Consider the following 15,394-nt stretch of genomic DNA (forward strand, 5'->3'; position numbering starts at 1 on the left):
CTGCACCCTCCAGGCAGATGTGCACAGAGCTCTGCGTTCAACTTAAACCCTGGCCAGAAACCCGGGCGTGCTGACAACTGAGGCAGAAGAGGAGAAGATAGGACATGGGGACACGGGAAGCAACGCTGGCAAACCTCGGGGTTCTGGGGCGGGTACCCCACCACCCCCCGGCGGTATTTCCCCAAGTCTGCCTGAGCGTGCACTGAAGCCGCACCCCACACTTCAGGGGGAGGAGACAGAGAGGAGGGTGGCTACACAGGGGGGACCGGAGCCTGTCTCCACCTCAACACGAACTAACTCTGGTCAGATGGGGAGCCCGTGGGGAGGAAAAAAACTCCAGAGGGTCTCAGTGGCCCACCAGCCCCGCCCTCCACTTTATCCTGCAGAAACAAAAAGCGCAGTGCTGAGAAAGGGAGTGGCAGAGCAAGCCTGGCCTCCCCCCTGGCGGCAGGGGCCAGCAGGCACGAGCCAGAGCTGGGTCCTGCCTGCCCAGCCCCCGCCGAGCTCAAGCAGCAGACCTGCTTCTTCCCAGCGTAGCTGTAGATAAGTGCGATTTAAATATTAGTAGGCAACGTTTCTCCATCGCACAATAATTGTTAAATGAATCATACTTTTATAAATAACGCGAGATATAAAAAGGCGTCTCAGCAATAATGCGGGGTTATCTTTGCACAGAGATGTAGGTGTCTGTGGCGTGTGTAATGTTCCCGTCGCTGGAGTCATTGAGGGGAGCTTTGCTCCTGCAGGGGCCGCGGAGCCCGTGGAAAATCGGGGCGAGGGGCGCGGAGGAGCGAGCTGCATAATGTCCCCGGCGGGACAGAGTGCCGAGGGGGCTGGGACAGGGGCTCTGCAAGGCGCCACTCACCAATTTTCTAGCCCCGAGTTGGGCTTTAGGTCCAAGACCATGGCCAGCGAATGGGGAGGGACTCCGGAGGGTGAAAATGGGGCCGACCTCAGAGGTCGGGGGTCTCCAAGGGACTTTCTAGAAGGATCAGAGACTCCAAACCTGCCCTCCCTCTGTGCAGCTCCAGCCTCTGCCACAGGCTCCCTGCAAAGCCTTGCCCGGCCGTGCCCCAGGGCACCGGGGAAGGGGTGGGGGCAGGTGGCCTTCGATTGCTTCAGGGGCAGCCCTCTCGAGAGCTGAGAGACTGAGGACACTTGGACCTCCCACAGGGGACACTGAGGTGCAAGTGCTGGGACGAGTCACCCAAACACTCAAGGACATCAGCCGCTCAGGCAGGGAGCAAACCCAGGGGCCTCGACGTGGGGCTGAATGGGCTGGGGGCTCGTGGAGGACCCCAAGGGGCCAGGGTGAGTGTGCAGGAACCAAAGTCGAGTGACAGTCCCCGGGGGCACCATGGCAGAAAAGGGGGGCTCCTGGCCGGCACCTCTGCCATCTGTAAAGGAGACACCAGACTTGTCAAAGCACAGCCAGGGCGCCCGCGTCCCAGAGCCGTGCTGGGATGTGGTGCTCACTGGGTGCAGGACCGAGGCTCGGCATGTGTTCCATGAAGGCCAGCTCTGTAGCTGTCACCGTGATCACAGGCAACGAGGCCAATTCGGGAGCCCAGGTGGAAGCAGAGAGAGGGAGCCTGGCACGGGCCCAAGGGCTTCATCCCGTACACAGGGAAACAGCGTTGCAGGCAGCAGGTGGCCGAGGTTGAGGACAGCAGCAGGACAGCCACTGCTGCTCCTGGAGCCTGGGCCGGCCACACAACAGGGACAGAAGTGCTAGCTGCCTAAAAATCCACTCGGAGGACCTCCGGGATGGGTCCAAGGGACCTCACAGCTCATTAAGAAACAAGGACGGACTATGGACCTTCCCGCTTGCCCCCAGGCCGCCTGGGCTTCAAGGTGACCTTGAAAGGTTTGTACACGGTACGCCCTGGCCTGGGGACTTGAAGCCCAGCTGCCGAGCCCTTGGGTCCCAGATCTGGTGGAGTCAAGGCCACACCCACCTGTGGCTGCTGAGGCTGCAGCCTGTTGCTTCATGCTGGGAACGGCCACCCACGTCCAGGTCCACCCTGCCCGGGGACGGAACAGCCACCCTGTCCTGTCTGCTCAAGGGGTCTGTGCTCAGCTCCCAGGACCAGTCGGCGCATGTCCCTCCCTGAGGCCCTCCTGGGTGTGGTGTAGCTGTCATTAAGCTTGAGTCCTCAGGCCACGCCCTCGGGACTGGGCCAGGCCCACTGCTCTACTCTGCTGGGCGCCTGGACGGGAACCAGGCAGGTCTCTGAGCGCCCGGGGGCAGCCCCTGGTGGACCGGATGGGCGACCTCATGGTGGGGGAGCATCAGGCCCCCTGTCCGGCACAGCTAGCTGGCTTCCCCACCCCCGTCCCCAGTGTCAGCCCTGAGTCCTAGAGAGTTACTGCCAGGACGGCCCCGCCCCCCGAAATGGCAGGACGCCCGAAGGCTCCCGTGCAGGCTCTGCGTTACAAAGATAGCTGCCTTCGGGGAATACGCCAATTACCAACAGCGCTGATTAGAGGAGCCCGATCGCCGCTGGCCGCCCTCTTTCTGCAGACGCTGACCCCGATGGGGTCCTTGTCAAAAGTGATGAAACCTGGGTTTGTACAAGATGTGAGTCCCGGTCAGTCCTGGACACAAGCGGGGACACTGGGCCTCAGTTTCCTCATCTGTCGAGTGGGCCGGCCATCCCCCACCCTGCTGGTCTCAGGAGGTCTCTGAGGGTCTGACCTGGGCCAGAGGACCCCAGGCAGGGGAGGCTTTAAAAGTGAGAGACAGACTTGGCTCACTCTGGGGCCTCGGTGCAGACTGGGGGAGCAGCCCCTGGGCCCACGCTGCCCCACCCCACCCCGTGCCGTGCAGCGGCCCCTCCTGTCTCGAGCCACACTGGAGTGGGCTGCCTGCCAACCTCTCCCCCCATAGGCCGCCGAGCAAGGTGGAAGGGGGCCCCCGAAATTCAGGGAGGAGAGGCGCTTGGATTCCAACCACAGAGTAGGGCGCCCACGTGCCAGGGTCTGTGGGCGAGCCCAGGATGGGGCAGAGCCGGCCCTCTCTCGGCACGGCCTGCTCACCCACGGGGCTCGGGGAAGGCCCGGCTGCCAGGCCTCTCGGGAGAGGCTAGAGACCGAGCCCACCTCCTGGGCAGCAGAGCGCTCAGCCCTGACCCCCGGGCCGGCTCAACATGGCTGCAGCGGGGCGCAGAGGGGTCACCAGGGTGTGGGTGAGGGTCCTGCAGCTCCGCCCTGCCGAGCGCTTGGCGCGCTGCCTGCCTGCCTGAGGCCACACGCTGCAGAGACCGCACCAGCAGCGGCCCCCTTGGAGGGAGTCGGGGCTCGAGAGGCCAACAGCAACGTCGCCGGGTGATTACGGAGTGTCAGGCGCAGAGGAGAGGGACTTCTGTGGGTGACCCCAGGGCTGTGAGCCCAAGGACTGGACCCTCTCATTGTCCTCTGCTTCCCCGTGAGTCGCCGGGGTGGCTGATGCCATTGGGCCCCGCCGGCCTCCAGCACGCCACCGCCCACTGTGCGTGGGCTCCCCGCCGGGACACCACCAGGGCACTGAGGACCAGACCTCAGAGGCCATGACCACACAGGGAACCGCCGCAGCTGTGCAATGGCCAGGTGACGCAGGACACGCTCAACGCCAGCCCCACACTGTGCAGAGGGACCTACTTACAGCAGCCCCCGAGACCACTGGAGGGTGACCAGAGTGACCATGTCCTGGGTTGATGACTGAAGGTTGATGCCTCCCCAGATTCACTGATGGAAGCCCTAGCCCCCCATGGCGGTGGTGTTTGGAGATGAGGCTTTGGCAGGCGATTAGGGTTAGATGAGGTCATGAAGGTGCGGCCCCGTGATGGGAATGGTGTCCTTGTGAGAAGAGACTTGAGAGATGATCTCTCTCTCTCTCTTGCTTCACGAGGTCACAGCTAGCAGGCAGCCGTCTGCGAGCCAGGAAGAGAGCCCTCCCCAGCCACCAAATCAAGATCCAATCAAGTCCTCGATCTTGGACTCCCCTCAGAACTGCGAGCAATGCGTTTCTGTCGTTCAAGCCACCAGTCTGTGTATTTTTGCTAAAGGGGCATGAACTGATGGAGGCGCCAGGCACAGCTGAGCATGCCACTGTCCCCCGGCAGGCCTACGGGGACTGAAGCCATCCCGTCCGCTACCCCTGCACCTCCACCTGCCCCCTACTCCCACAGGCCCCCCCAGCTCCGCCTCCGTGACCTGGACACGCTGACAGCCTCTGCCCCTGCTGGGCCTCCCCGGAACTCCTCTGCCCCCCTGCCCGTGGCTGCCACGTCTAGCTCCAGCCCCTAAGCCCTCGATTTTAAGGCCACCTCCTCAGGGGCTGTCCTGGGCCATCCTGTCTGAGGAGGTGACCCTCCTACTCTCTAACTTAGCCCCCCGTTATTTTTCCTTCATTGCACCTGAAGCCGTGTCATTTTTGAATTTGCTCATGTGGTCTTTCTCCTCCCAGTAAAACGTCCGCACGCTGAGGACGGGGCCGAGTCTGTCTTCACCACCACTGCGTCACCAGTGCCCAGCCCAGCCCCTCTCGAGGATGTCTGACATCTTCGTCCAACAAATGCATAAATAAACGGAAGGCACTCTCCCACCTCCCACCCTGAACTTTCACTGTGTTTGCCTCACTATCTGAAGAGTTTCTAGAACTCTTCCCACCATGCATGAACACGGCCTCCAACAACTGGGGCCATCTGCAAGGCCTGGGGCAGGGGAGGGGCCATCATATACTTTTCCGCGCCGAGGATACAACACGAGACCCTACACAGAGCGGGGAATTACAGAATTTACGTGCAAGCTTTGGGGCTCTCCTCTTTGCAGGATCCCCCTGACACCAGCTACTCGGGCAGCTCTGACTCCAGCCTCTGAATCCTCAGCCCAGTGAGGAATCCCTGATTAACAGGGGCCTCACCGGGGGTGGGGGGAGCTCTGTGTCTGTCGGGGGTCCCAGCACCTCCAGTTCTGCGCTTTTGGTTGCCTGCCAAAGACATCAAGCAGCTCTTGTCGGAATTCACATATATTCTGTCCGTAGTTGGTGTCTGTTCCCCGAAGGAGGGTTAGCCTGATACGAGCTACGCCGCCGTTATGGGACAGTGGAAGTCACGGGCTCACACGTACGTGTATGATCACACTCGATAACACAACTGCACACGTGAAGTAGAGGAGGAGCTGTCGAACAGGCTCCTCCAAGGGGCTCTCTCATCCTAAACAAAAATGAGAGCAATGGCACAAAAAATGTGCTCCAGAACCGGAGACAGTGAGTTTGAAGGTGTCTTGGGTCTTCCTTGGTGACTCGGCTTAGAGTGGCCCCCCGTCTGGAGGCAGAGCGCAGTCCTGCAGTGGAGGCGACCACGCCCAGGCAGAGGAGGCCGGCTGTGCCTCGACGCCCTGTGCGGACAGCAGGGGCGGCCTTCCTGGGCCCCGGACTCCCGGACCAACCGAGGACGTCCTGATAGCCCCTCAGAAGGTCCCCAGCCGTGGAGGCTTTGTCAACACCTTGAGCGGGTGAGGGCAGGGTGAAGGGGAGGACCCCGCTCCGCAGATCAGTGTGTCGGCTGGAGAAAACTCAGGACGGCGCCCGGCCGCCGGGGAAACGCATCGCGCGAGCCACTGCAGGGAGAGGCCGGCTCTCCACCTCAGCCCCTCACCTAGTTAGCGGCTCCAAACGCAGATTTGTATTTTGGGAACTAATGAAGGCTCCGTGACCGACTCAACCTTCAGATAGATTCCGAGCCGGCAGCACGGTGAGCCGGGCACCCCCCTGCATCGGGAAAACCCCAAACCTAGGGAAAAGCCGGCCCCGCCGGGCAGGGGTGCAGCGAGGAGGGAGCAGCAAGCCAGGCGGGCTGCGCTGGCGGCAGCCATGCGGCCACGGAAGTGAAGGCAGAGGGGGAGCGGGGCCGCCGCCTCCTCCACGCAGGCAACAGCGCAAGCGATCGCGGTAACGGAGTGAGGGGCCTGCAGGACAGCAGCACTGGGTCCCCACTGGACACCAGCCCCAGTGTCGCCCTCACAGCTGCCCAGGGCAGCACCGGCCTCACTCTGGCCACCACTGCCATGTCAAGGCTAACCGGCTATGTCCTGACTGCCAGACGGGGAAGGAGTCGTGCGGGGAGCCCTCTGGATAGTGACTCCCATCTCCCTGGAGCCTCAGTTTCCCACATGTCAAAGAGGAGGGCACGCCCTCTGAAAGTCCTCCAGACGGCAAAATCCAGGGCCCCCGTCAGCTCTGAGGAGCACCCTTGTCCGGGAGGAGTCCCTGGGAGGAGCAGAGTCTCCCCAGGGCTGGCTGGCAGGATTACAGGGGCGCTGGCACTGCCAGGCCAGGTCTCTCCCTGGGACTCAGCCGCTAGGGCTGCTCTGGAAGGGGGCCCAGGGGTGGCCGGAGTTAGGGACTCAGGGCTCCCACCAGGGTGCCGAAGACAAGGGCAAGGAATTGTCACTGGGGTGGGGGGGTGCGTCTTACGCTGTGGCCACCCCGGCACTGGGGCACTTCTAAGGGCTGCAGGTCGGGCAGTTGTCTGTATGTCGCTGGAGCTTGGCGAGACTTCACTCCAAAAGGCTCTGGCCTGCCCTGACCCCTTTCAGTGATGTGTAAAAGATATGAGAATGCAATAATAACAGCAACCACCACAAAAGCACCAGTGACATCTGCCAAGCGTGAACAGCAACAACTGCAGGGCCTACACTTCCCTTCTCCGGAAGACCCTGAGGCCCAGAGCAGTTCAGTAACTTGCCAGGGGTCACACAGCCAGGCCTCATAGGGCTTGGTTGGACCCCAAGCAGTCTGCCTGTGGCACCGTCACTGACCTGGCAGCTCACCCTGAAACCTAAGCCTGGCACCCTGAATTCTGGCCTGCAATGGCCTCCAAGAGGGTCCCGGGCCCTCTGTACCCACTCACGAATGGTGCACCAGCTCCTGCAGAACCGGGGTCCCGTCCTCAGCCCACAAGGCCGGGAAGGCCCCACCACTGCTCCTGCTGGGTCTCCCCGCTCCTGTGTGGGGTGGGCCCAGGCGCATGGCCCCACTTCTTACCCTAAAGAACCTTCATGCCTCGGCCTCAAGCCCGAGTGTCGTGTCTGCTCACCTGGGCCCCATCCTTCTCCACGTCTCAGTACCATCACCCACCTGGACAGCCATCCCCAGAGCTCACCCACCCCAACCCATTCTTTACGCCCAGAGAAGGGACCCTCTCTCAGGTCCACTGGGACCTTGTCACCGTCTACATGTTTCCCTCCCCTGCAACTGTGGCCCCTGCAGGACGGGGTGGGACCTCGTCTTCCTACCCCACATGCCCTGGGCCTCGCTGCCGCTCAGTCGATGCCTCTTCAAATCACAGACGGGACATGTACAACGTCGGGGAGAGTTGTACAGCCCCCGACAACTCACGGATAATTTGTCTGCTCCTATGCAAAAGCTCATTGTGTTGTGAAAATATGTTAAAATTTCACTCATTACTTTTTGGTAAAATTAGAGGATGGTTTCCCTTCCCTTGACTTGGGGCCAAAACCCAAAGCGGAAAGAGACAGACATTCCAGGGAATAAAGCATATTCCCCACCCTGGGGCAGCGTGGGTGGCTCCTAGACCTTTCCAAAGCACTGTGGCCACCCTGAGGTGGCCTAGCAGGAGCCCAAGTCCTGGTGGTGACCGTGGGAGGCTTGTCATCTGCCCACAGGGGTTCATCTGCGCTGAGGTCAAGCTGTGCAACCTGGCCAGGCCCCCACCCTCTCCGGGCCTCCCTCCCCCCACGTGCAAATGGTGCTCTGTGCCACACCCGCACTTATCCTGTTTGGGGGCCCACTCAGCCTCAAACGCAGAAGAGCATCAGACACAGGGGAGGGTGTGCGGACCTGTGGCGTACGCTTCTGCCGTGGAGCATGTGAGCCGCAGGCCCCCCCGGTCCCGGTCTGCCAGCTGGGCGTGGGCACCGCCGTGCCAAGCGGGGTTCTAGCGTGGCTGAAGTGGGGCTCGGCGAAGTAGCCCAGCCCTGTCCTAAGCTGAAGGAAAGGCCGCCAGGAGACGAGTGGGCAGGTGGGGGGCAAACAGGGCTCCCAGCTTGACGTTCCCTTTCATGATCCCACACCTGACCATGACAATGACACAGTCAGTGGGACCCCCCATGGCACAAGCCGGCAGCCGGGCTGGACGGCTGTTCCGATGTCACCTTACCACCCCAGCACAGGGCACGACCGTTTGCACAGAGCTGTTGGCACCCATGCCCTGGGCCACGGGCTCCCTGAGCAGCCGGGCAGACCCTGGACTCTCTTGGCACGTGCAGGGCTGGGCCCTGAGCCCAGGCCGAGGCTGAAGGCAAAAGTGTCAGGGCCTGAGGTCGAGGCCTGAATGTGGGGAGGGCCTGTGGGACACCCCGGGGGGCGGTTCTTGGGAGCAGAGGAGGCCGGGGGCCTGTGGGACACCCCGGGGGCGGTTCTCGGGAGCAGAGGAGGCCGGGGGCCTGTGGGACACCCCGGGGGCGGTTCTCGGGAGCAGAGGAGGCCGCGGCCCAGGAGGAAGAGAGGAAACAAGCCTCGGCTGGCCTTCGGGGAGGGATCGTGGACAGGTGTGCTATGGACTGAATTGTGCCCCCCAAAATTCACGTTTCAAAGCCCTGACTATATTTAGAGAAAAGGCCTTTACAGAGGTCAAAGTAAAACGAGGTCGCCAGGTGGGCCCTAATCCCACGGGGCTGGAGTCCTTATCAGAAGAGGACGTCAGGACAGACACTTGCAGAGGGATGACCGCGTGAGGACACAGGGAGAGGCGGCCGTCTGCAGTCTAGGGAGAGGGGCCTTGGGGGGACCTGCCCTCTGACACCTCGATCTCGGGCTCCCGGCCCCCAGGGCTGTGAGAACATAGATACCTGTTGTTTAAGCCGTAGGGCCAGTGGCGGCCCAGCAGGCCGATCCTTACAGGATGCGTAATTCAACTCTTCCTAAACAGAACTTCTCCAGCCCTCCCAACCTGGCGTGTGTGCCGGGGGGTTTACGAGTGTCTCTTGCAGCTTTCACCTGGAGGCCTAGAAACCCCGTCTCCCGGGTGGATGGCCGTACCACCTACACGCCCTCCTCGGCTGGAGATGCGGCCCCCGAGAGCTGCTCTCCAACGCCTGTCAGCCCTCCCAGGGAGGGGCCACACTGCTGCAGCCACCCAGCACCTGTCCGAGCACCTGTCCGAGTCCCCGCAGACTCGAACTCCCCGGGGAGGGGCCGAGGCCACACCTCCACCCGGCCCCGGCCAGCACCTCGCCTGCCGCCCTTGCACCTCTGGGTGGGACACGCTCCCAGCGGCGCTGCTACCTCCACCGAAGGCACTTCCAAGGTACTGCTTCAATTTGTTAGTACTCTGCTTAAAACGAAAATCTAATGAATGCCCCATTTTCCTAACTGGGTCAGCAGAGCACGCCTTTAATAGCATCCAAGCCGCTCAGCCGCTCATCCTGACACTGCCGGGCATTTTTCCACGCGGGGGATGGACACCTCTCCCTAGGCCCTTGGTCTCGCCTCCATGGCCAGTGTCCCCCCTCCCCCGTGGAGATCATTTAAAAATGCTTTACACATTTCCCGACGGGGCACAAGCTCGCTGGGACCACGGGATTCAGAGACGCATCCGGAAAGTCGGAAAAGTGGGTTCTGCAGCCCACCCTGTTTCTCCCCACGCTGGCACGAGCCCTCAGCCCCACCGCCAGGGCATCTGAGCAATCCATCCGCACGTTACGTAACATTCCTAGAGGCAGCACGCTGCTCTCCCGCGACAAACGCCTCAGCGTGGAGCCATCTCGGGCGAGCCGAGACGCTTGCTGGCTTTCCCCACCATCAATGGCGCTGTGGCGAACGTCTCGCCCCTCCTCCTTTGGAGGGACGCACGTCCCCGGGAGTGGAAGCCCCAGGTCGAGAGGGCTGCGCGTGTCCGTGGCTCGGGGCACGCTCTGGGGGCCCCTTTCCCTGCGAAGTGACACTGACTCGCAGGGCCACACCACGGGAACCGATTTTCTCTTACAAAACATAAAGTAAAATTCCCTCCTAGAGTGAGAAATAAAGAAAATGTGCTTTAACCAGAGAACGATCAACGGGGAAGAGCGAGAACATCAGAAGGCTAATGACAGTGCTTTCTGCAGAAGCGGACCAGAAGGGAGATCCCGTTTCACTCTGAACGACCCGACGGCACAGAACAGTTTCTCCCTCCAGCAGAACTGGTGCCGTCAAGCCCCAGGCCACAAAATTCCCCCACTGGGCTGCACGAGCTTCCATGAGCTGTGCCCGTGTGCTGGGGCTGGGGCCGGGGCCAGGGCGGGGTCTATCGGGTGCCACGGCCAGAGGCAGCCGGAAGACGGGGCCGCGGGTTCCCGAACCACCCACAGACACCGAGATAGGGCTCAGTGAGGAGTCTCGGCAGGGAGAACCAGAGGAAACTGAGATCCCAGCAAAACCGGGATTTATGTGATGAGAAAGAGGCGAAGCCCCGTGAATACAAGAATCAAAGGGACGGCCCTTGGTGAATGAATAGACACTTCCCACAATCACCCAGAGGTGGGGAGGGAGCGGCGGGAACAAAGGGGGGGACGGCCCCTTTCCAAGCTGTTCGCAGCAAGCGCTGAAAATAGACAGTGGGCGTGCAGGCGTGCGGTGCGGCTGTAACCCACCAGCGTTTGCCTCTGAGCTTCCCGCAATTAAACCACAAGCTGCTCACGATGGGGGGGGGGCAGGCGGGGAGCCCACGGCAGGGGAAGCGCCTCCAGAAACCCCGAAGATGGTCCCCATGCCCCCCGAAAAACAAGTGGCCAAGGGTGCACTCGAGGCTGCCCCACGCCCGGTGCAGGGCACCCGAGAGACTGCGCCCGGGTCCTGGGGAACATTGGAGGGTCTGGGACGTGCCCTGCAGGGGGACAGCAGCCCCACTCAGAGTCTGCGGGAAAGACAGGGCAGGAAACTGAGGCACCACCCTTCTCAGGGCTTCTGGGGGGCCACCGAGCCTTCAGTAGCTCAGGACATCACCTGTGAATCACAACCGCGGGGATGGCCACGCTGGCGCACGCTGGCCACCCGCTCCCGCACCCCGGGCTGGTCCCCCCACTCTGTGCGTCAGCGCTCCGCTGCCACAGCCCCACGGCAAGGCTGGTGCAGTCATCCCCACGGTGCTGAGGCAGTGACGTCAGCCCAGACAGGTCCAGTAACCTGCCCAAGGCCACACAGCCCCGCAGCCCACACGCACCCTCCGGCCCACTCTGGTCACAGGGCTGGAACGGGACCTGCCTCCAGTGGGTGCTGTGAGCGCCAACGGACGCAGCCCAGAGGGCCCTGGCTCGGGCCCTGGCGCAGGGACGCTCGCTGTGCAGGGCGCTATTTAGGAATCGATCTGTGTGCACAAAAGGACTGGCCAAGGCCGGCTCACCCCTCTCTGCTCCGAGAGGGGCAGGACCCCAGCAGGGTGAGCACGTCCCCACCTAGTGAGACGGCCTCCTTCTAGGGGTGAGGGTGTAGAGCGGTTGCGGGGCAGGGGGCCCCATGATGGCCCACCCTCCATCCTTCTAGGACCCCTCACTGCCCCATGCCCCCGGCCCAGTGCAGGGTTCTAGGGTGCTCCTGGGGAGACTGAGGCACAGGTCTGTGTGCGGGGCCTCGGCTGTGTGATCCTGCCAAGCCAGGGCACCCTGCGGGAGGCTGCCCTCCCACGCACCCACCCCGGGCACTCCGCCGCCGCGATCGTGGTTAGGTTCCAGGGAGACGGGGTCCCCACATGCGGCCTGGTCTCCCAGGGCGGTGACGGCTTTGGCAGCAGCGGGGCCTCCTCTGAGTTTTTAAGCGAGAAAGCAATGCCAGGAAGCAAAGCTGTCAATCCCAGAATCTGCCGTCAGTGTTAAAAATAGGGGAGAACGTGCCTGGCTGCCAGGTCCCCCGCTGAGGAGGGGGCTGCCCCCTACCCTGCTTCGGCATCTCGGATTGATTTTAAATCGCTCTGGAAAGGGGACCGGTGCTGAAAACCTGCGCTCCGCAGCCGCTCCCGCCGGCCCCTCACCCGTGCCCCTCCAGCGCCCACTCCCCTCTCTCGACCCCGCCGAGCGCCGCCGTGGCCCCGGGTTCGCAAGCGGAGTCCACCATGCAGACTCACCCACGGTCTTCAGCGAGATGAACCAGCTCGGCTCTGCCTGGGGGCACCCCCACCCACTGAGCCCCCGTAATCTGGCCTCAGGGGTGGGCAGGGAGCCGGCCCAGGGCCTGCCCAGGAAGGCCCGGACCAACGGCGGGGCGCAGGGCTTGGAGAACGTCCCCAGGGGGGACCCGCCGGGCGACCACCTCCTTCCAGGCTTCATGGCTGCGGGAGCCTCGGGGGCCCAGGCAGCATCCCGCGCTGCCAGGGGTGAGCGGGCGGCTGGAGGGGGACCAGCCAGCTGGGCGGCGGCTTCTTTATCTTGCTAGAAGGCATGGCACAGCCCGGGGTATGGAGGGTGGCTCCACACCTATTCCCAAGTGCCAAAGAGAGTTTGAGGTCCGCTGGTCTTCATTTTACAGCCAATAAAACTGAAGACGAAAGGCTCTCTCAGGACAGCCGCTTCTCCATGGAGTCTTAGCTACAGCGATATTATTGCTGCTTCCTAAAAAGGAAGCCAGAACTCTGGATTTTTATGTGAAATCTCCTGATTTTAAATACCAGCGACTAGTTCCTATTTTATCAAAATGTGCCTTACAGCATGGGCTAAAAGAATCTGTCCGTGAGCTGCCAGGAATTTGGGGGTGGGGGTTTGAAAGACGGGCACTGGCAGGGCCTGGTGGGGGCGGCCGACGCACCAGCTCTCTCTGCGCACACCCCCACGGAGGGAGAGACGGCACTGCGAGCCCGTCCTCAGGCACGCCCGCCAAGCTGCTTCCCAAAGTGAGTCCCCCGGGACCCCTGGGGGGCCCTGAGGATGAGTGTGCACAACAGGTGCCACGGTCACGTTTGGGAAACGCCAGGTCAAACTCGACTCCGGGGCTTCTTTATTGCAGGACTTACCAGGACCTAGAATGCCACGAAGTCCATCCTGAGGGTCTAAGACGGGAACAAAGCAGGCAGCGCTTCCAGCGGGGTTTGCCCCCAGACCGGAGTTCTGCAGAGCGCCCTTGGAACGCACTAGAATCCAGCAGCAGCACCTCTGCCTTGAGGGGCAGGCGCTGAGGGTGCAGGTCGGGGACACAGCTCCGAGGGACTCGGGGAAACGACAGGCTCGCCGCTTCCAAGGACCACTCGCACCACTCTCGGTGGCACACTCTGGGTACACTCGCGTTCAGCCCGGGCTCCTCCCGGGGGTGGCCGGCCCGACACCCGCCCGTTCGGAGGCCTTGAGGAACAGGACCCGGCACGCAGTTCCGGGAGAGCAACCGAGCAGCACGCAGATGCCAGGCCGCCGGCCTGGTGCAGGGCGGCCTCCCCGAGGCCCTCCACCGCGTACTGAGTCACGGCAGGGGCTGTGCGGCGTGGGCAGGGGCGGCAGACACTGGAGAGAGCCCGGACCTGGCGCTCAGGAACGGTCAGACGCAGGGCATGGCCCCCACAGGGCCCGTGACACGGGTACGAAGAGATAGACACGCGGTGGCTGAGCTGCAAGTGAGGTGGGCAAACAGACGGACCCCACCATCCTCCTCCTCCACCACGCCTGTGTGGATGCTTCGAGTGGGCAGGGCCTGGAAAAGGGCACGAGACCCGGGTGTCCTCCTGCCCGGTGGGGCCCAGGAGGCTGAGGCCTGGTGAACTGGCAAACCGCGGTGTCAACGGTACTGCAGCACAAGCCCAGGCAGGTGCCTCGGTTTACCCCGTCACATGGGAACGCAAGGGCTCCTCGTGTGAGACCTGCACGCATTAGCGCACGTGGCAGCGCTTGGTGGCTGTGCTCTTCTCTCTCAGAATTTCTTTTTGGTGGCATTTATCTCGTAAGAATGAAACCGCAGTGAAAAATATGCAGACAGAAGCACCATGCCAAATCTGTTGACAGCTGCCATTTATCAAGTCCTCTGGGTGATGGTGTGGGGTAAACGATTTCCCTATGTTAGCTCCTTTTTTTAAAAAAAAGATTAATTTTATTTGTGGAGCACTAAGCACATCCATACAGTTGTGGGGCCTTCGCCACCCTGCAGTTGCAGAACTTTGTCGTTTTCCCAAAGCAAAACCCTGTTCCCACTACACACCAACTCCCCATCCCGCCCCCAGCCCCCGGCACCCGCCAAGCTTTGTCTCCGCAAACTGGACGACCCCAGGGACCTCAGTGGACTCCCACGGTGCTTGTTCCCGTGTGTCTGGCGTCTTTCACGACATCACGTCCTCAGACATCATCCGTGTTGCCGCGTGTGTCAGCACTTGCTCCTACATTGCCTCCTTTAATCTCCGCAGCGGTCAGGTGGTCAGCACTCGGACGGCCAGATAGGCTCAGAGAAGTCAGGCGGTGTGCCCCAGGCCACACAGCTCCGCCTGGAGCTTGCACCTGAAGATGCCTGCCCCTGAGACTTCTGGCCACGGCGCTGCGCTCCGGCCCCCACAGCCACGGAGGAGCCAGAGGCAGCAGCGGCTCTCGTGGATTTTCAAGCAACTGCCCGACCTTTCCCCAAAGGAGGGGCCCACACTGGCTGGGGGCAGGCTCGGGGCGCGCCACCGTCTCTCGCTCCTGCCCTGCAGGCGACGCCCCGAGCCCCTGCAAGGAGCTCTCGGGGACACGGTGTGTAAGGCTCTTCCGCCCCCCTCCCTGCCGAGACCCAGGGGGCCTGGCCATCTCGTTGGAGGCGAGCGTTTTGCCGGGTTCCAGGCTCTGAGTTCCGGCGTGGGCCTCAGACCCACGTGCCTGCGGTTCCTGCGGGTTCGTTCACGGGAGGGCGACTCAGGGTGACCGCGTAACTCAGCGTTCTGGGGCACCTGGACCTCCCGGTCAGCACCGGGCCCCGAGGGGCCATCGGCAAGCGGGAGAAGTTGGACAAGCAGCACTCGAGAGGCAGCGCCTCGACTCAGCGCCTCGACTCAGGTCTGGGCCCAGACAGGGCTGCAACAGGTGCTCGGGAGGGCCGACAACCGTGCCGCCGGGCTCTGGCGACCCAACAGTCCGTCCCTTCGCCCTCGGAGCTGCACGTTCTCCACCTGCAAAACGGGCTCACAGCCACGGCCCGGGCTCGCTGCGGGGGTGGAGCGAGGGAACCCAAATGGGAGCAGCTACACCCAACAGCGGCCCACGGCGTGGATCACTCGCCTGTCTCTGGACGGACTTTCCACTCCGCCGAGCCCTCACCCCTCGACCCAAACACCAGAGCTTCACGCAACAAGACAGGTTTTCCTCCAGAGTAGACCTTCTCCCCACCAAAGGCAAAGGAAAAGTGTCCGTCCTCCTGTCCTCCTCTGTAACAGCCTGGCCCTTCAGCGGGTCACCTGGCTGCCCACAGAGAAGACAG

At 62.6% G+C, this 15,394-nt stretch overlaps 1 protein-coding gene across 4 annotated transcripts in view; it reads right to left on the minus strand.

Annotated features, from left to right (window-relative positions):
- Positions 1-15,394, minus strand: part of SHANK2 (SH3 and multiple ankyrin repeat domains 2) — a 545,909-nt gene that overhangs the window by 310,960 nt on the left and 219,555 nt on the right. The window contains exon 1 of one of the 4 annotated variants that reach the window (XM_076001726.1): positions 12,099-13,258. The exons of the other annotated variants lie outside the window; for them this stretch is intronic. Coding sequence (XP_075857841.1) covers positions 12,099-12,300 — 202 coding nt within the window. The 5' untranslated portion in view covers positions 12,301-13,258. Of the gene's footprint in view, positions 1-12,098; positions 13,259-15,394 lie in introns of those variants that run through there. 4 annotated transcript variants of the gene reach the window in all.

This window comes from Microcebus murinus, chromosome 4 (genome assembly GCF_040939455.1).
Source record: "Microcebus murinus isolate Inina chromosome 4, M.murinus_Inina_mat1.0, whole genome shotgun sequence".
Taxonomy (NCBI): Eukaryota; Metazoa; Chordata; class Mammalia; order Primates; family Cheirogaleidae; genus Microcebus; species Microcebus murinus.